The sequence below is a fragment of the Coloeus monedula genome, assembly GCF_965178545.1.
Source record: "Coloeus monedula genome assembly, chromosome: 3".
Classification (NCBI taxonomy): domain Eukaryota; kingdom Metazoa; phylum Chordata; class Aves; order Passeriformes; family Corvidae; genus Coloeus; species Coloeus monedula.
In genome coordinates this window covers 88721054-88742826 of record NC_138783.1, presented here as the reverse complement: position 1 = coordinate 88742826, position 21773 = coordinate 88721054, and the positions used below count along the sequence as shown (strand labels likewise).

At 42.5% G+C, this 21773-nt stretch overlaps 1 protein-coding gene across 1 annotated transcript in view; it reads left to right on the top strand.

The window, feature by feature from the left end:
• Positions 1 to 21773, top strand: part of AFF3 (ALF transcription elongation factor 3) — a gene marked incomplete at both ends in the record, with an annotated part of 311611 nt that overhangs the window by 227094 nt on the left and 62744 nt on the right. The window contains 2 exons of the mRNA XM_082278052.1: positions 581 to 632; positions 15414 to 15454. Coding sequence (XP_082134178.1) covers positions 581 to 632; positions 15414 to 15454 — 93 coding nt within the window. The remainder of the gene's footprint in view (positions 1 to 580; positions 633 to 15413; positions 15455 to 21773) is intronic.

The following is a 21773-nucleotide window of genomic DNA, read 5'->3' as shown; positions in this document are numbered from 1 at the left end:
TGAAATCCTCATTAGAAAAGATGTGTTATTTTCTATGTTTACGTGACAGTGAAATCCTGTGGATACTCTTGTGCCCTGAGACAATATATTTTAGTTTTAATTGTTTCAGTCAATGTCAATTTTACATCAAACATTCAATAAAGTAAAAGTGGCCTTCAGGAAACATCACTGAACCTTATTTTGTGCTGCACTATTGCCAGTGTAAACATCTACTTCTGTTTTGTAAGCTCAAAGCCAAATGGACAAAAAATTTCCTCTCAGGGAGACTACTGACCTGTCAGCATCAAAAATACTATTTTTAGCATACAAAAATTGTTTTTCAGTAATTGTAATAATAAGAATCTTTTCAAAATCCATTATTACTCTAATAAACATTTTCTCTTAGGCAGCAATAGCAGGAAATTAATTAAGAAGTTAGCTGATAGCAACTGGATAAGATATAAAGTGTCACAGCTACAAAGTTACTGGGATAAAATATATTTTCTTTCTGTTTTCATTATTAAATGTTTACAGTAGCTCTGAGAAAATATCCAATCTAAAGCATTTTGATAAGTTATAATTTATTCTGCTTGCTTTCCAGAATGCTAGAAGATGACCTGAAGTTAAGCAGTGATGAAGAGGAGAATGACCAGGTAAGAACCAGACAAGTAACGTGTTACTTGTAGCATGTTTCATGTTGAGACTGAGCTACTGCAAATATTTTGCTAATGCTTTTTCTAAACATACATAAAGGTTATCAAAATACATGGCAGCAGTGTAACTGGAGTAACAGATGTTGCTGCTCGGAGCCAGGCTGCGTGCGCTAACTGCTGGATTGGTAGGGAACAGGCTGCAGTGCTCTTGATTTATTACCTTGATGTGACCCAGAAGGTTTTTGTATCAGCTTCCTTCTGATTTGAATTTGTTTTGTTTTAAAGAGTGGCCAAGGAGGGGAGAAACAGGAATTCTGGATTAAGAGTTCAGGCCGTCTTTGCAGTCATGAGCAGGCCCCAGGGCTTAGCTGCTGGGCTGCTTATCTCTTACCTGCCTCCAGCATCCCCCCAGCCCTGGCTTCTCCTCTGAGCATTTTTGGTCCTGACACTGTGTGGCCCATGCCTGCTAAGAAAGCTAAAGAGAACTGAGAAAAAGCCTTGGCTGTGTATTTGATTCACTCCGTAACGCAGCGATTACAGCAACTGTGTTTTAAAGACTCTAAACTACCTGACTGGCAGCAGATACACCATCCAAAGTTTTCCATGTGTCAGGAGAGCTGGGTTTTGTTGGCTGTAGGAGGTGTCTCCCAATTTTTCGTTAAAATATTGCTGCGTTTTGTCTAAACAATTAAGGACTCAGTAGAATAGGGCTGGAGCTTGACTTTCCCATGACCAGCTGAGTGCCTCGTTGCCAAGCAGTGCTATGTTGTGCTCTCTCCTTCTCAGTATCCTGGCATGGATGATTTGGTTGGGAATGAGAGGCCAAGAACCACTTCCCTCCCTTCTTTCCCTAAAATACACGACCCATGCATTCACCAGAGCATATGAGGGCAGTACTACTCCTGGTTGCATCTCACAGATAGAATGTTGTTTTCTGTCCTGGTTTTGGCTGGGATGGAGTTAATTTTCTTCCTAGTAGCTGGTACAGTGCACTGGTTTGGTTCAGTGTGAGAACAACATTGATAACTCCCTGATGTCTCTGTTGTTGCTGAGTTTGCCCTGAGTCAAGGACTTTTCAGTGTCTCCTGCTCTGCCAGTGAGCAGGTGCACCAAAAGCTGTGGGGGCCCATGGCCAGGACAGCTGCCCCAAACTGGCCAAAGGGATTCCCTTCCACAGAACATCATGCCCAGTACATAAACTGGGGGAAGGAACTGGCTAGGAGGAACCAATCACTGCTTGGGAATGGTCTGGGCATCAGTCATTGGATGCTGGGCAATTGTATTTTGCATCACTTTTTTGGAATTTATTTCTCTCTTCTTGTTGTCTCCCTTTTCACTGCAATTATTATTCTTATACTATTATTATTTTTTTCATTTCAACTGTTAAGCTGTTCTTACATCAACTCACAAACTTCATTTTTTCTGCCTCTCCTCCCCATCCCACTGGGACAGGGGGAGTGAGAAAGTAGCTGCATGGTACTGTTGCTGGCTGGGGCTTAACCTTGTTTCAGTCATGGGTAACTGGAGTATCTAGATGGGTAGGCTGGATGGGTATCTAGACTTCTGAAATTCAGGATCTTAGACAAATAATTTTAGGTACATAGGCATGAAGTTCTTCCAAGATTTTCTTCAATTCTTGTTATTAGATATCTCTATTTTACAATACATTCCAAACAACAGGTAAATCAAAACTTCTTAATATTTATACTAAACCATTGTTTCATCTGTTTTGAGCAAAGCTTCTTGGTGTTAAGAAGATTCAGCACATAGATTCAATTATTTACATATTTATACAATTTCTTTTTGTTTAACATATTTCCTCCTGAAACACTTCACATTTAATTACTCTTCCTGCTTGTCTAGATGGCTTAAAATACAGCTCATAGCACAGGGCAAAGTAAAGTGAGGGATGGAAGGGATGTCTGAAGAGTAACAATAGCAGACCAAGGTGCCATGATGCTTGCAGCCAGGGGCTGGGTGATAGGGAGGCACAAGCTGCTGGCCAGGAGAGATGTCCTTCAGGCAGGGAGAGAGGATCCTGAGTAATGGGTGTCAGAGTGAAACAGGCTGAGAGAGCCTGAGAGAAAAAATTCTGGTTTGTGTCATAGCACACAGAAAAGGACATGTGAAAGTGTTTATGGTGCATAAAGAACAAGTAGGTTTAGGCAGAGAAGGGATTGTGGAAAAGTCCTGCCGATCAGGCAGGCACACATGGACCTTTGGTTTATCACTGTGACTTGTAATTATTGACATCTTCTGTGTGCTCGTGTGCTACACAAGCTCTCCGCTCAGTCACCAGGGCTCCAAGATGCAGCTGATGCAGGCTGGGTCTTTCACCTCAGTGCTCAAGCAAGCTCTGCAGAGCCAGGACAGGGCTCACCAGCCATGCAGCAAAGAGCAGGGCTGAGATCCCATTACTCACTTCTAATCATCACAGGACCTAGCATGAACAACCTTTGGAATTTACTTAGTTATTTGGTCCCCTTTCCTAGTCACATGTTTTTCCTAACATGACTCTACAGACAAAAAACTCCCAGGGGCACAGGCTGGCTCCTGCTTTATGAAATGCTTTGTAGAACCTCAGCTGAGACCTGCAGGTTTGCTTAATGAGCAATCCTAAATAAATATACCTGCTGGAAAAACAAAACACTACCTTTCCATCCACCTAGCGGGATATAGACACAACAAAAGAGTAACACAGACTCTTTCTTCCAATAGCTGCTCAGATGGACCCGTGTTTAAATGTCAGCAGGAGAACTCATTTCCTTTTACTTCCTGACTCAGAGGCTCTTTAATCTTGTATCTCCTGAGCTCAGGAACAGGAAAAAAAAGAAATCAGAGATGAATGAATAGGAACAGTACATGAGAGATTCCCAGATATTCCTCATGTAATAAATTAACCTCTGAGCAATCAGACTTATTCAAGAAGTCCAGTTTCTCAAAGAGCTGAAAGTGAGCTGTACACAAGCTGGGAAGCTTTTAATTTTCTGATTTCTAAATGGGGAAGTTTAGGGGGAAAACTTTGGAGGAGATTTTGCATTTATGTCTGAAATTGCCAAGCAGCGAATGGGAAGTTTCTGAAGCGGTGCAAAGGGGGGACAAGTGCTTCTGTGCTCTCAGGGCTGGCATTTGGAGTGCTGTGACCAAACCAAGGAATGTGAGCCATGGATGAGGGAGGCCAGATGCAAGGCAGAGGCATGATTAAAAGCTTTGAGACTGCAGTGGGCAAAGCATTCCCAACCCTTCCCTCAACACCAGCTATTAAGGCAGTGAGATTCACAGACCCAGGAGAAGCCAAAGAGGCTGGGTTTGAACTGAGTGTGTGTGTGCCCACAGTAATTACATTATCCACACATATTAATCTCGTAATTTTAATTACATAAATGTATTTTTCCTCTTTAATGAGCATAGTTTATCCATTTAAACTGATCGTTTCAATTTTACAGGCAGTGATCATAGGATCTTATATGCAGAGAGAAAATTTCCTGTTGGCATATTTTACACCACACAGATTGAAGAAAATATACTTTTTAATCCCCAATCAATATCTGAAGAGCATGCAATTAGCAGATACCAAGGTAGTTAACATAAATCTGCAAGTTAAAGAGCCAATTCACTCTGATTTATAACACATAGAGTAATAATTTCATCATCGTCTCTCCCAGAAAGCATCTGAAGCTTTGTAGCATGAAGATGTCAAAACTGTACTTAAGATTGTTCAGAGTACTGAATTGTAGTGGTTATTGCCTTTTGGTTCTTTGAAGTGTTGCATAGCACATGAAACAGTCCCCATTATAATACCTTGCTCTTCTCCGTAGAGGTCACTGGATAACTTAAATCAGTCTTGGGTGAAATATTAAAAGGAGATTGTCAATTGTAATATGAACAATTCTCTTTTCCCCCCCCTTACTTGTCCTTTTACAACATGAACATTTTGTAATAGAAAGGAGTTCCTTTAAGGGGAAAAAGATCCCTGGCATCATTTGTGCAATTCATGTCAATCAATAGCCAAATAAATTAACTGACTGGTACGCATACATGGAATAATAATCTAACATATTTTTTCAACCCAAGCCTGCTTCCTCATATGCATTTTTTTTGCACAGGATCAGGTTGGTTGCCGCTGAAGTTTTGTGGCTGTGAAAATTTATTACCCACAGAGTCAATCTGCATTCTGGCTGCCAAGTCTGAATAAATAGAGTCATTGTGCTTGTCTGGAATATGTAACCAAAGTTCATGGAGTCAGCTTGACTTTCACATCCCATGAGATTCATAAAAGCCAACACCCTGGTATGTGCTCTTGATTCCTGCCAAAATTTAGTAAAATCGTATAAACAGAAGTTGAAGAAGCAATCAGAACACACTCTGAGGGACATGGCTCTGCACTCTAGCTCCAGCTGATCTCAAAAGGGAAGACACAAGTTTTTTCTTTTCAAGGAAAAAATAGTATGGCTACTCTCCTGTGGCGGCAGGTAACTAACTGCAGGGGCTGAAAATCCCTCCCTCTCAGAGTGCACAGGGAAGAAGCAATCAGTCCTCTCAGGTTCCTTAATTTTGCTCATGTGCCTTGTACTGAAGGAAGAGATCAGGCAGCATTTGCCTGCAAGTGGCCATCCTTCTCAAGAGAGGACAGGGACAGACTGGCCCTGCAGGGTGTGAGTGGTGTAAGCAAAACCAGCCCCTCCGCAGGCAAGCCAAGACAAACAGAAAGCCTTGTCATTTCACAAGAGACCTTGGGGAAGAGCAGTCTCAGAAAGCTCACAGCTTTAGCACAGTAAAATAAAAAGTCTTGTCAGCCTGATGTGGCTCGCCACCCAAGCCCCACAGGGTGATAGAAGCCCACCCAGCCCGGTGCCCTCCTGGGCATCTTGGGGTTGCCTCCCACCCACGGCAGCCTAGGGGCAGTCAGGGTGGGCTGCTGGCCCTGGGGGACCTGTCCATGCTTCAGCATCACCCTGTCATGGTCAAGCCATAAAAACTGATGCTGATTCAAGTTACACTCATAGCTCCCATGGGAACATGGGTGCCTACGTTTCTTTCCCATCATGTATGTGCTGAGTGTTGCCAGGGTGCATCGCTGGAAATGCATCTTTCTGGTAAAACTGTCTGCAGCACAGGCATTTAGGACAAGCCAAATCTGTCACGACATTGCAACAGAACAAAAGTCCATCTATGTGCTCGATGGCAATTGGTGTGGGACTTTTCACTTCTGGATATGGAGTGACAATCAACAAAAACAGGATAATTATCCTGAAATGAACAGTCATGCATCTACCTTCCTCCAGAAGGAATAATTTCTAGTAGAGTCTTTATAAACAGTACTTCTACATATGAAATGTAATATTTCAGCTAATTTGAAGCCATCTGTAATGAATTCTGAAACAAATTGAAAAAAGAGCAAAGCTTTCTTTCTGTAAGACCTGTTAGGACATCACTTTCCAAAGCCAAAGATCAACTGAGCAGAGCACCAAGGCAGGAACATCTAGAGAAAAGAGTTTTATTGGGCAGGTTGTAACACAACACTGCATTAGCCCTGTTCATTGTTAGAACCATTTTCAGACAGTGATAATTGCATTCACATATGCCACGTCCAAATATTTTAACCACATTAAGTCCTTTTAGTGTTGTGTTCCCTTTTATTCACCTCTTCGTCAGTGCAATACTTGATGTTTGATCAGAAGGGAAAATGAGTGAAAAAGGAGATGAGAATACTCAGGCTTGGAGAAAAATACAGAGCCTGCATCATTTCTGCAAATGAATTTCTCTCAAAAAAAATGCCTTGATAAAGTTGGAGGAAAATATCTTTCTGATGAGAAGTTTCTCACTCCACTGAGCACGGAAGACTTATTTCATGAAGTCTGGCTACATGCAAGTCTGACTGCAACCAAACCCGCACAAATCAGAGATAAGCAAAAATGGAAAAAATTAAGTTTTGGGTAGAGGAATGGTTGGAACCTCAGGTGATATTTTACTTAATCCAAATGCTCCGTTCAGCCCTCTGTCACTATAATGTGAGTGTGTTTTTAGACTGGAGGAATAGCCACTGTAACAGCCTGACTTAACTTGGGTAAGTCCATTATTTCCTGTGTATTAGAGAAGCAATTCTTTTGGTATCCAACTTAACTAGAATCCAGAGTAAGATTTAAGCCAGCTGAGACAAGGTTTTTTTTGTGGTTTGCCAGCTCTGATTTTAAAATCTCCGTGACATCTAAATTTGCACTTCCACAAGGCATGACAAGAAGACCAAGATTGCCTCACTGAAACTGTCAGATGAAACAAAATAAGAGCTCGGTCTTGTCCTGCCAAATTTGGCTCATATCACTGTCTATCTTACAAAATCAGATTCTATGGCTGGCAGGTAGGATCAAGCTCTAAATTTGAATGCCACAACTATGAATGACAGTGAAAAAAGTTGGGGATCAGCTTGGATCTTGGACATGCCCAAAATTTGGGGACATTTAAACATAGCACTTTGATCTGCATGCTTCTCGGTAACAGAACTCTAAAATAGACAGGAAATTAAATTTAAAGTGTAAGGGTATCTTCCTTGTCTCCTCATGTGGATGCTGTGACTAAGCTGAGTTTTAGCTTGGTAAATCTCCAAAGCCTGCCCTCTTCCACTCATATCACCTTTTTCCAAAACTTTTTTCTGTATCTCACGTAACATTATTAACCCCATCTTCTTGAGTCTTTCATTAGAACTTTTTCCCCTTGTGAAGTAGAATTACTGTATGAACATCTGTTTTGACTGGCGTGGGAATGTATCCCAGTGCAATCAATTCAGCAGTGTCAGCTAACTTGAGGCATAAAGAAGGATTTCCAGGCTGGATTTTGCTTGTCCCTGTCTCTCATAAGCCTTACAGCCTGTGCACTTTTCCTCCTGCTGCAGAGAGCCCTTACTGAAGCCAGCCGCTGTGCCTGAGTCTTGGTCCAGCTCAAGCCTGGCCACCAAGTTCTGTTTCCCTGCAGGCAAATGCATTCCAGCGTGCCTGCAAGAGAATGGTTAAATAACCAGCAGTCACAAATAATTAGTGCTGTTTGTGACATCACAGCTATTAAAAGTTGTTAGAGGAGAACACACCCCACTTGTGTCTCTCTCACACGTGTGCACACACGCGTGCATGCACACAAACACAAGTCTCAGCCTCTCTAGGAGCTGCCTGCTGCTCCCTGCAAGCCAGAAGGTCAAGCTCACTTCTCTCCCCTTGGCCATTGAGCTTGGGCAGGGGTGATGTCAGCATGAGGAGCTGTGTGAAGGAGATGTGGTGCACAGAGGTGGATGACAACAGAAACAGAGAAAGAGGCAGCTGAGAGCATGTTGGAAAACAAAATGAACTCAGAAGGGGAAAGGGATTAAGGGAATAAAAAAATTAATGAAGAAAAGAAACTGGGGGGAGAAGGACACTATAAAGGGAGTAGAAGTTATATTAGAACATGATGAGAAATAAGTTAAAAGATTCAGAAGCCAATCTATCAAAACTACTGTTTAAGAAAAAGAGACTGAGGAACCATTGCTACAATTTCTCCTGCACCTAGGATGAAAACTGCCTCCTCTGAAGTCAGTGAGAGTTTAACCACTGGTTTCAATCAGCCCAGGGTGTTACCCCTTTCTTTATTTTTATTTCCTAGCACAATCCAAGCAGATACTTGGGTAGTAACAGATGCATCACAGCTGATTGACATAGCACATCCCTAGGAAGTGTCACCACTGTTTCGGGAATTTAGGCTTGTCTTTCCCCTATTTTCACATATATGGACTTCTCAAAAAAAAATTCTACTTTAATTTCTGAGCTTTCAGACTTCCCAATAAATCTTTTAAAGCCTGTGGCACAACACTGATAATTCTTGTCTGCGATAGCCTAGGTGCAAGCAGCACTTCAACCAAGTTACTTTTTCCTGGATAAGGAGACAACTTCTGTGGAGACAGAGGAGGTTTTCCAAGGTGACTGCTGATTTGTTTGCAATGATTGAGACTTTCCTACAGTGGCATTGGAAATTAATCATTTTATTAATGTAAAATGACAAGGATTTTTCTTCTGCTCATCTCCACTGAAAAAGATTAAAGTTAGCTCATCTGTGTTGAAACCTTGCATGGTTGTTGGGGCCAGACTGCAGGAAAAATCTGAGCAGATGCAGGACAGAAGACTCAGCATTTACAGATCTATAAAATTCTCTGTATGGTTAATACCCATGCTGATTATACAGCAATTTGGAGATCCAAATCACTTTACAAGTATTAACTACTTAATACAATGCCCCTGAGAGGTATTTAGGTAGAGCTAAGAAAGAATTATTATCTCTATAGAACTGACAGGGAGACTGTGACTGAGATGCAGCTTGTTTGAAGCCACATGGCAAGTCAGCTGCAAAGTCAGGATTAGCACTTGGGTCTTTCACTCCCAGGTGCCATGTTCAAGTCACTAGACTGTGTTGCCCCTGAAGATTAATAAGGATTAATGGGCAAAGCAGAGGAGAAAGAACAATGTATGCCAAGAACATATTAATAAAACTCCAGGGTGAAAAATTAATACCGAGGTGTTGAAAGGCCTCAGAAAAATCATGAAATCCAGAAGTTTTACAGTTTCTTAAAAGATGTGGCTCTGATGATAACCAACTCCAAAATGGGAAGAAAGGGAGACCCCTTTAAGTCTTACAGCCTGTAAATCTTAAATAAATATGAACCAGACAGTGAAAATCACATTCATACATTCATATTGCAAATTTACAGAGAAACACTCAAGCTGCAGTTTACAAGTGATTTTAAATCCCTCAGAAATCCACACAGGAAAGCAATCCTGAAACAAAGCCCCTAGGAACAGTGAGGAGTACAGAATAATGCAGTGAGAGAAGGCATGTTAGGAATCACTTATGATAAATTGCCTGACCTGATCTCCTCGGGCAACTTCTTGTGGCCACAAGATACTCATGGGCATTTAAACAGGGCAAGTCTGTGGGTGCGAGAGGCTTTCATTACTTCTGTTTTCAGCCCTGATGAGCAGCTCTGCACTCTTCAAGGAGAACACTGAAAATTGGAGAGGGTTTCAAGATGAGGGAGAAAGATGCTTAACTCGTTGGGAAAACATGCCCTGGAGCGAAAGATATCCGCACAATGGACTGAGCTTGACTGAAGCAGGGCTGCTGGCTGGCTGGCTTGATCACAGTCTATAAACACCTGTGCCGGGAAGGGAGCTGGGAGGCTGCAGGGCAGCTCTGTCTCACAGGCACAGGTCTAACTTCCAGCAAAAGAAAGTGTTTATAAACTCATCTTAACATGGAAGGTGGAAAACTGTGCATGTGGTTGGACTGAGGTGGGTTCACAACCACAGGATTATCCAGAAGTTTTGCTCTGGGTCCACAACAGCACCAAGATTTGAAGCAGAAAAAAACCACTCTGCAGAGTCCCATCACCCAAGCTAAAGCATGCAGGCAGGTTGTGCTCTTCACAAAAATTTATTCCTGGCTTCACTAGCTTAGGAATAAACTGCATTTAAGATAAAAACAAACAAAACCTTGTGAAATAAAAACAGAATCAACATGGAAGACATGTGAAGAGTGAAATATGAAAGAAGACAGATATAAAAGTGTTTTTCCTGGTTTGGTTCCCAAATGGCAGTATATAGTAATGACATCTTTCCTTAACCCTGGCTTGGAAAAAGTATGTCTACAGCTCATTAACTGCAGGCCAATATAGGGTGACATCCAGCACTCTGGGTGGTTGCTAACCTGAGGGCTGCTGACTTAGAGCATAAATGGTTCACTGCACAGTTCCAGGGCAGCACCTACCACCCAAGGAAGACAAACAAGATGCTCTGGAAGCTATGGAATTTACTCATGCACAGGTAGCATGTATTACTTCACTGTCACCAAAGAAATGGTTCAACTTCTCACCACGTGCACACCTGTGCCATCTCAGTGAAGTCTCTGGTGTAGCTCATGTAACTCCATACAATCACTGTAACTGAGCTCTCTCGCAAAAACAGCAGTTAATCCACAGGACGGGCAAGATGGAAAGCAAAATGTCTGAATCTGCCAACAGCCAGTTTACTGGCTTTGATTTGCCAAAGGTTGCTGTGGGTGAGGTATAGGAAAATGCATCTACAGTCAGCCCACAGTGCCTCCAAGACAGTCTTCCAAGCCCAGCAGAACATACTTCAGTAGTTCTCATTTGTTTCTTATCCAAAAATGCCTGTGAGCCCAGCAGTTTATGAAGCAATCCTTTTGCAACAAATTAAAAAAAGAGGGATTTCTGGGGAGCACTCTTAACACTCCTGGATCTCCATCTCAATAGCTGTATTCAACCCCTTCTGCTCACTGCTCAGTCCCAATTACAATGAGCTAGCTCACTGCTCAGTCCCAATTACAATAAAAGTATTTAATTTCCTCTCTGATTTCCCTTCAACAACAGATTGCAACTTGTCACACTTCAAGCTAATTTTGGTAGCTCATTTAACACACACAGAAACCTGAGTATGTTCCCAAGCTCTGGCTCATTGCAATAAAGGATGGAGAAAGGAGATGAAATCTCTGGAGACTGAGAACCCAACCATGATTACTGCTGGCTGAAAACTTGTTTTGTCCCAGTAGTCTGGGGGTACAGCTAGAATATTTCATGAATGATTAACAGGCTATAGGCAGATCAATGAGAGTCTGCCCTAAATGTATCTTAACCAACTCAGCTGGGGATCAAAGAAGTCTAAGCAGCCAGTGTCCTGTAATTTGCAATTCTTGATGTAGTGAAACAGCATAATTCATACTCATTTACTGTGGCTGGTTTCTCTAGCCCATGTACCTGAGACACCTGAGGGGTTTCTTTTCCCTTCCCTCCTTCCTACTCAGCATGTAAGTTATTATGTGATGAGTTGGCCTCCAATATCCGTGTTCATATTGAGGAGAACTTTCCTCCGTTAAGTAGCCCCACTGATTCCAAGAACTGAAAATTCAGGATTATGTTCATTGCTGGTTAACACATTCTACCACTTATCAGGAGAATATTAAGCTTCCCTTTATATAAAGCACTTTTTAGTGCTAAGTCTTGGAGATACTAAAATTCTGTTGGCAATATCAAAATTACTTCTTATCCCCAATTTCTATAACCAGCATAGTCACTTACTTCCAGGAATAATAAAGACTGTAGACCATATTCTCAGCTTTCTTGGTGGATGATGAGTTGGCCTCAGTAAAGTTGTTAATGATGTAAAATAAAATGCAAATTAAATAGCACAGTCAAAATGTAGCTATTAAAAAAATAGTTATGTAGGTATTATATGATATGAAGTACCACCCCTTTGCTTACATTGTTAGATAGATAATACCAGCATATTAGAAACATAATAAATCACAAAAAGCTGTTTCTATAGCTGTGAGTTTCTCAAACTATGGGTCATGACCCTCCATGGGGATTCATGAATGAGTGTGAATGGGATCACAAACGGTTAGCAAGAAGTGAGGGCAGATATTTCCACATAAGTTGAGCAGCCCAGTCCTGTGGCAGGGAGTAGAACAAGAGAGGAGACTGTAATTAGTGGCTGCAAGTATTTATACTTGCTAGGAAACTGCTAACTACCTTTAATTACAACAGCTCACTTTCTCCAGGAGAGGGAAGTAATATAGGCTAGAATTAAAATTGCTGGATAGTTGCTAACTGCCTTTCATTGCAGGCAATAGATCTGTTTCTCCAGGGAGGAAGAATAAACTTGCGACTGGATCTTATTCCCCATCATTTAGAAATGGGGCCATTACCAACTCAGGGGGTCACACAAATATGCAATCAAACACAGTTGTATTTCCAGACTGTATAAGAAAGAAATCAATAGTCTCATTTAGAGAATGTGTGACCACCAGGCAAAGACTTAGGTGCCCCATGCAATCTGCATTGCACCTCAGTGAAGAAGGATGTTTATTAAAGGACTTAAAATGAGAGGGTAATTGAAAAAGTAGAATGATCTCACTGAAAAACACTTGTACATTTCTATGTCATCTGAATCCACTTTCTTGTCCAGAAGGGATCATCTTTCCAAAGCTTTCAGCAACTGGATGCACCAAGATGGAAACTGAAGATTGGTACACTTACAGAGGCTGCAGTTCCACAGTGTCTCCTGGCTTGGTTAGCACACCAAATTGGGTCAACACAAGGGACCTCTCCTCTTCCCTCCTGAGGGCAGCTTTCCTCAAGCCTGGAAGAAAAATTATCCAGCACTTCTTCCTCTCAAAATTAGGGATTTTAGGGAAATACAACAGTAACATGAACCCCACATCCCATATTAGGGGCTTTTAGCATCATCAAAGTTCATGTTTCCTTTCTTGTGGTCTCTGCAATATCCACGAGGCCTGTGGCTGCGGAGCAACCTGTCTCCTTCAATGCCTTCTGGCTACCAGAGCCACCATATACCTTTTTCCAGGAGTGCTCTGCAGCTCCAGAGGGGAGTGGACACAATGTCAGGTGGAAGTGACCTTGCTGGTAGACATGACCTATGTCAGCAGCAAAGGTCTCCACTGCACACTACCCCCCCAATACCATTCAGATTCTCACACTGCACCCTGTGGTGTGACACACTCTCCGTGGGGAAGCAGCTCAGAAAAGGGATCTAGGTTACAAATAACACAGGGAAAATTAGGGGGGGGGGGGGGGGGGGGTAAAAAAAAAGAACAAAAATGAAGGAAAATTGTTGTTTTTCAACTGAATCAGTTTTCTAACCTGTTGTACTGCACAACCACATGAGCACCTGTGGTGGCCCAAGGCAGGAGTGGGAAACATGAGAAGTGCTTTCAACAGCACAGCCACATAGTGGCTGCATGAGGGAAAGACTGGCCCTGGCTGCTGGTGGGGAGGAAAAGAAGAGGTGACCTGAACGGTGTCTACACAACTTGGCCATGGAAAAGGGCTCAGATAGTGAGAGAGGCTCCTGAGTTTTGCAGACAACGGTGTAACATAGTGCAGGCTTCAGCATGGAAGTTGGGCAGCTTGAAACTCAAAATGGCCATAGCCTCCTGCTAGTGAGAGTGATTAGGCATGGGAGCAGAGGAACTTGTGTTGGCCCAGGGCGTTAAGAAAGAGTTTAAGCCATAAATCATTCTAAAACCTGAGGTTTGGGTCTCCCCTGAACTTGTGGGCAGGAATGTGTGGTATGACATAGTCCTAAAGAACCCCTTGCAGAGGAGAGAGGAGAAGTGATTCCAGCCCACAGGAGTGGAGAATGGCTGCACTCTTCAAGGCCTGAAGCCAGTGGCATGGATAGTTTTGTGTCCAAGAGCATGCAAATAGTATGACCAATGGGAAACAGCGAAAAATACCAGACTTACCATATTATTTTCCTAACACTAAAAACAATGTGTTCATGCCATGGGAAAGCTCCTACTGAGCTGCTGGTACCTTCCAAGCCCTTCCCACAGGTTCTCTGTCCACTGCAGCAAGTCAACACTAAGGAAAAACCATCCTGTGAGCTATGCCACTGTGTCTTCTGACAATCTGGTGTGTGATACACATCGAACTACATCTCCCCAGGGAACTCAGGAGGCACAAGTTATTTCAGAAAGTACACAAAGCAGAAATCCTGCCTCCAAAATCAAGTGGAAACTCTTCCCACTCCTGTCAGATCTTTAGGGATCCATTCAGTGGATCTTTTCACACTTTTCTGTGAAATACGATGTAACTGCAGCCACAAGTGAGGTTTTATCAAGTTTTTCTTTGCAATTTGTCAGCAGCGTTTTTGTCAAGCCAGAAGGGTTACCTCCATAGTCTCTGGTGCTGAGCAGGATACCTGTAAATCATCCAGCTTGTTTGGAAATAGGGATGCAGTCCCCAGCAGGCTGATAAGTCAGGAAGAGCAGTTTCAAAACATATTTACTGGTAATTGCAGTGAGAAAATATACTTTTATTTTCCTGCCCCTTGACTCTCTGTACTGCTTAGCTCTGTGTCCCTTCTGTGCCATGTGAGGCACAGCCTGGACAGGTGCAGCTGGGGATAGGACACTCTGGCCATGTCCAAGTGGAATGGAGGCTTTAAGGCAGATTTTCAAAACATTATGGATTTAATCTTTGCTTAGCAGCTGATTACTGTGCCATGAATCACACCACTTGAAGTGATTGAAAAATAATAATAGTAAAGTGGCAAACTAGCTCAGGGATAGGCTTGGGAGTCCTATTAAACTTGAGAAGCTATGATTTCTATTCCCAGACCTGGTGGTTAACACAAGAACAAGAACCATGTTTCCCCACCCCATCGAAAGAGTTGTACTAGGCAAAAACTGAAGAGCAAACCAGCAAAAGGTCAATCCTGTACTGAGTAGGCAAATGTTGCCAGCAGATTAACATGGCAGCACTCATGAAAAGTCTACAGCAGCTCTGGCAAGCTTTGCAAAACTTATAATTCATCGCAAAAGGAACCAAATATGTGATGTTTGTTTCTGTGGAAGAATGGGAGGAGACTAATGGTAAAGGAGAAGGAGTGGGAGTGTGGAAGCGGGGAGAGGGGAAAGCAGAAAACCAAGTCCTGGCGAGTTTTCAGGGACCTACAGAAAAAATTGTCTAAATAGAGTAGTTCAGACCTCAGATACTGTGTGGTGCTTTGACAATCTTCTGGGTTTTGGCATTTTAAACAAAGTGTGTTCTTACATTTACTAGGCTGGAATGTCCATTTGACTATAGACTCTCTGCTACTTTGCTCATACTTTAACATTTTGGACATGTGACAAAAATGTGTGTAACGCATTTTTTAAAGTGTTGATTGTGCTCATAATTTTCAAGTCAGAATATAAAATAAACATCTCTGCCCTTTCTTCCAGCAGGCAGCACAGAGATCTGCTCTCCGCGTTCTATCTGACAGGTACATTTTGTCATTTTTATGAACTATAAATTGCTTTATGAAACGTTGAGCCCTATTTATTGTGGCATATAACTCATAATCGGATTTTGTCCCCAAAGTATCTGTGAACTGGGATGTTAAACATTTTGCATGCTTGGATTTGTCATGCATGTGTAGAGTTTATTACTGCAAAAATCACAGTCTTGTTGTATTTCATACAGAGTATGCAGAATCCCTTGTTGTGATACCAAACGAGAGATAAGAAACTTACTGGAGAAGGCATGAATGATGCAGTAAATTCTGAGCTTAGAGTTTGCTGAGATATATCTGAACTCATTTCTCAGCAATAAGTACTTCATTTATTCCGGGATGTTCTCTTTTGACTTTTTCCAAGTCCTTTCCCTGGGAATTATTCTTCCTTTGATAAGATTCTCTGTATGTTTTATGCACAAAAACAATGCCCTTTTTTACCCCTTAAGTTTTAAGGGATTGGTATTTTGGAGGAATTTAATTAATTTTTTCACTTCTTCTGGAACCACAGCAGTGCTCCAGGCAGATAAGCAGGGGACCAAATCCTTAGTGTTCAGGTTTTACTCAGCTCTTTTTCAAGCAAAAATCTATTAACTTCAATGGGAAACTTGCCTGAGTGAGGAATTCAGGATTTGGGCCATAGTAAATGTTATAGTTGGGTTGTAGGTCTGCACAGGTATTTACCTTAAATGACTTTTATGAAAGAGGATTGATTGAAATATAAGGTAGCTTTCTAAGACGGTTCTGATTTCTTTTCCAGTTTTGGGAAAGGGGGTAGGGAAGGGGGAGGAGACACTGTACATTTTAGTGCCTGTGAAAAAGAACTAGCAGATTTACATTTTTCCACAAATGAGGTACTGTGTCATGCAGGCTGACACAGAGTAAATTTCCCCATGCCTTGTTGGCAGCCCCCTCTGCTCCGTCTGGCCCCCAGCCCCCCGCCTCCCTGGGAATAAGCAGTAATTGACTCTGGAAGCCAGCTCAGGCCAGGATTTCTCCAGAGCAGAGCCTGTCACTTAGGCTGAATTATATGTTGTGCATGGATGAATAACATTTCTCTCTGCTTGGAGGCTAAGATGGCCAAAATTATCAACCTTCCCTCCCCAAGTTTACAAACACCGTTTTGTTTAGAATTTTTTGCCCCCCTTTAAGGAAAAAAAAATCCTGAGTGAAATGTATGGGATGTGGGTGAAATTGCTGGCACAGTTATAGGGCACAGAAGTATTTGCTGTAACTGGAATGAATGCAAAAAGAAAGTGGAGTTGGAGTCAAAAGAAAGTGGAGTTGGAGTCAGCATCATGCAAACTCACCCCAAGGCAAAGCAGATTTTGCACTTGGTGGGGACAATACCGTGACCAAAGGAAACATGGGAATTTTTTTCACAGCATCCTCCCCCTGGGCTGAATGAGGAACATTCCTGCAGGAGTGCCCCTGGAGGTAATTAACAAGCCCCAAACCCCACAGTTTGATTTCTGTCTCCCCTGGAAAGAAAAGTGGTGGTGATGGATCAATGTTCCCTACCTCATCAAAGGTGGTGAGGGAGCTGGGTGCAGGCTGGCCTCATCCAAAGGGCAGAAGGGCCTCAGTATTAATAACCATCACACCTCAGATTTAGGATTTATGATCAAATATTTCCCTGTCTGCCCCTAAAAGCATGCTCAGGGTCTACAGCTTTCCAACCTGCTCTGCAAATATTCAGCTGCCAGGGCACCCTCCTTCCCCTGCCTTCTGGAGGGGGTGCTGGGAAGGCTGGGGGTGCACCCTGGGGGTTTGTCTCCCTGCCACCCATGACCTCACTGCAGCAAGCAAATGGGAGGGCAGGGGGCCAAAATCCCACACTGTGACAGCAGTTTCTGTCTCCTCTTGGCTAGAGTGAGGATGCCTGTGATACTGCTGCTCATTAGTTGTGTCCCAGTAGCAACTCAGAGCTCCCAGTCACACACCAGCACTTCCCAGCAACAAGGGAGATGGCAGCTTACTATAAAGCTTTCAGTAATTTTGCCCTTTTTTTTTTTTTTTTTAATATATTCTCCAGCAGTTCCTGCTGCAGTTCTTGCTTTCAGGTTCTAGTAAAGAGGTAACAATTAGCTAAACTAAAAGAGGAGAAAAAAACTAAACAAACAAAAAAGAGTTTTTAAACCTAGCCATTGACTTCTGTAGTGCATTGCACTCAGTCTTGTTTTCAGAATGACACAGTAACCCCCAGCAGATTTATGTGCAAACACAAAGATTAGTGACCCAGAAGCTTGACTGAAACAGCTTTTCTGCTTCCAGAAGACAGGTTGCTCTGCACATGCACTCACTATTTTGTCAGCAAAGATGCACTGGCCCCATTAGCTTTTCATTCTCTCATGAAAAGCCCTCGGTGTTTATTCACTACAGCTTGGTTTTAATTTTATTGTGCTCTTCAGTAAAGTGGTCAAACTATACAGATAACTCACTTCCTGGGACAGAGAAGAGCAAGAACTTAACTCATATACCTTAATGGTATAGTGCTGGCATATTTTCAATTGTCTGACTCCCATATCCACTGCCTGAATAGCTTTCAAATGAAGAAAAATTCCTGTAACTAAAATATTCAGTGTGTTCTGTTGTTATTTAACAGTAAGCAGTGTGGTTAAGCCAGGTCTTAAACCTGCTTAATCCCACTGAGCTAAATAGATTTTATTATTGACTCCCATGGTTCCAGAACTCTGACCTTAAGGCTGAAGTTAAAAGCTAATTTTTTTTGCAGTCTGTTCCACTAACCCAGAAGCTCTTGCTTGCTGGATACATTTGCAATAGAGAATGTCCAGCTGTAAATTACAGCTGTTTGCAATCCTACCCAAACACAACACTCATTATTATTCTTTTGTTCTTTTTCGGCTGAAAAGCCCACCGTGAGGGAGACCGTACAGTACCTAATCCACACATTAAATTTATTCACAGCTCATATTCATGTGCAAGATAAGATTTTCCATGAAGTCAAGATTTACAGTGGTCCTAGGGCACTTTTACTCCCCTGGTTGCTTTTAATTCTCTGTGCCAGAGTGTAGGCCAAGTGGGTCTGCTGAAGAGTTTTAAACACTTGGAGGAAACTGCTGTACCACTGCTGAATTTCCTCTCTGGTTGTAACAAGGGAAAGACAAGTCCTTTGCTGAGTGCTTGGGTGGTACTTGGGAGATGTGCTGACTTCACAGCCATGGTCTGCTCTCCTTTCTGTGTACTTATACTGGAGGATGCAGGCAAAATCCACCAGCTCTGCCCATAAAAATCTCAGCACAGGCATTTAAGGTACAGGCAGAGCTGAACCCACTCATCTCAGGAGCCATATGGCTGTGCTGGCAGGCCAGCCATGCCCAGCTGATAAGCCCTGAAAAGAGTCCAGCTCAATAGCTTACACTCAGCACCTGGGTAATACATACGTGTCATCCAGACCTGAACTGTGAAGCACGGGCTATGATAAACCTTTTAGATTTACCAGCTTGTGCTGTTCACAGAGTAGGCATCTCAGCACCAGCATCCATTTGTCAGTGGAGACAAGCCCCATTCATGATGGCTGGTGAGCTGCACAGCCTGTCTTGACCTTCAGTCTGGGCAGGAGGGATAGTGCTTTGCACTCCCACGTAACCATGCCATGCCGTGGTTAGGACACCAAAATGCAGGCTGTACCAGAGATGAGGTGGTTTACCCTGATGGGACTGGCCAGTAGCACTTAGGATCCTGAAAGGCAAACAAAATTTTCACCCTTCCCCTCTGGAGAAGTGAAGAGTTTGGGGAGCTGAGAAGCAGCAGAGCCTCACACCTGTGGGGAGAGACATTTGCAAGCAGAGATGCTGCTGCACTGCCTCTCATGGCTGCATGCATGCATTTAGCACTGAGGTGCAAGAGAAATCAAAAAGGTTGACCTCGGACAACCCAGTCCCTTCCCCTGAGATTGTAAGCAGCCACAAAATTGATGATTAGTCCAGCAGGATGTGTAGCACAGCTCTTCTTCAGACAAAGCCACACTGAGATACACTATTTGTGTTAGGAGGCCTGGGGAGGCACTGCCTGTAAAATATTAAAGCAACAGTAAGAGGCAATGTAGATTTTTAATAGATCACTTAGGGCAGGCAAGGCAGCTGTCCAAGCAGCCTTAAAACTTTTTGTGGAAGGAGACAAAGTTTTCTTGTTCTCAGGTATCTGCTTGAGCTGTGATTATGCAAAGCACTTAAACTTGTGATACCCTAAAGTAAGTAAATAGTCCAGTGGCAGCTAGCAAAAATACTCATGTGCTTCATGTCACTCACATACTTACTGTTTGTGTTGGACTGATGTTTTCGATAACATCGCCTTTCACACCATGAGAGTCTTTCACATGAGAAGCTACATCAGTCAGCTTATCAGTGAATGACTCAGCTGGCAGGCTGGCCAGAAAGGCTTCATGTGGCAGCATTGTGCAATCAGTGAGAGCCGAGGGGAAGCCTTGGCTTGGGACAGCTGATCTGGGTCCCAGCAGAGAGTGACGGAACTGAGATCACAGGCTCCACAGGAGTCAAAAAGGTTGGCTGGAGAAGAGCCTACGCGCACAGTGCTCACTGCCACAGAGGCAGACACGCAGCTCTCCCTGTTAGCACATTGCTTAAACTTCCTGGATTATCCTTGAGAGGAAAAAGAGAATACCTCTGAGAGAGAATATATGGATTTATCATTTATGTCTTACATGAAAGCTTGGCTGTTTGGAAATGCTGGTGTCTCACACTTGCATCCCCCCCTCCTGCCCCCCGCCCCAGTATAGAGCAGCTGCTCCTTGGAATGGTCTAGAGTTTCTCACAGAAACTGCTAGTTCTGGTAGTCACAGAACATGGAGGTGGAAGACTAATGATACATATTGTATATAGGATACTTTTCCCAGTATTGGAGAATGTTGTGAATTAGTGAAAAAGGGCTTTAGAAGAAGAGTCTGTGTAGACAGCTTAGAATGAAAAGGAATAGGTATCTCTGTAAAACTGGGACTCCATTTCCTGCTATTTAATTTGTGAGCAAGACCTGTAGCACTCACTTTTTTGCTGCTGGATGTTTTCTCATACCTTGACTATTGTTGGTATTTATTTAGAATTGTTCTACCATAACACCAAAGATGTGATGTGGATGTACTGCTGTGTGAGAAGCTGGAGCAGAACTGTCCCAGGGAACTGTAACGATTTTGAGCCCTACTAAATACTGGAATTCCTTTGATGTTTAAAGACAGAAAAAGAAAAGTTAAGATGTATTTTTCTCTTCAAGGACGTGATAGTGTTTTGCTATCATGGGAGCCAAACATTTCCCACCTCCCTATGGGCAAACTCGTGCATTTGCTCCCCAAAGATATCTGGGAGAAGACAATCAGTTCTTGTTCCCAGAAACGTCTGCATTTTGAAAAAAATATCTATCTGCTAGAAGAAAGGTCTGACTAGTAATTTCTCACATATTTTCTTTGATTTCCTTGGTCTTTCAAGAAACATTGTGAGTATAATTACAGTGTGAATGTGGAAGGTAAAAATGCAAGGTGTAGGTCTGCGGTCTTTCACATATTAGTAAGGAGAGAACAGGTCCCATTGCTGGCTGGCAGCATGAAGAATATGCAAAGTGCTATTGGGAAGAAGAGTGTATATGTGTGCAGCATATGAAGTGCCTCAGCATATGATTAACCTCACCGGGTATGTAGTAAATAGTAGATAACTGTGATCAAAAAAGTATTCATGTGATTTATCAAACTGAGCAACTGTGCATTTTGCAGTGAAGCAGGAGGTCAATCCTGAAATCTAGGGCAAGTAGAGCAATAGGAAATTGCAGGGACTAAGAAGTTAATCATACTGTTGGACTGCTTCCATCTGGTTTTGAAAGACGGAGTCAGTACAGTGCTAGCGAGGATGCTTCACAGCAACAGATCAGGAATTAATTTTTTCAGCAAATCTTCAGCTATCATTTGTGGTAACACAGGCTTATAAAAATGTAATTTAATTTCTTCGGAATAAATCACATAGGACAAGAAGTGTGAGAGTGTTTTTCTAATGTGTGTATCTGAGGAAAATATAAAAAGTGTGAGAGTAGGAGAAACAGGAACAATCCAAAAGGAAACAAACATTAACAATATAGAACCTGGGAGGCATGTGTGGCTATCCTGTTAAATTGTGCACATAATTTTCTTTGAAAAATCAGTTTGCAGTTGGGAAACTTCTACATTTTTATGAGTCTTGGAGGCATAATCTTGTCTAACCTGTCTGTCCATCTTCATAAATGTGGATAAAAGAAGCACTGACCTAAAGTTTTGTGGAATTGATGTTCTGAACACCATGTCCATATATCA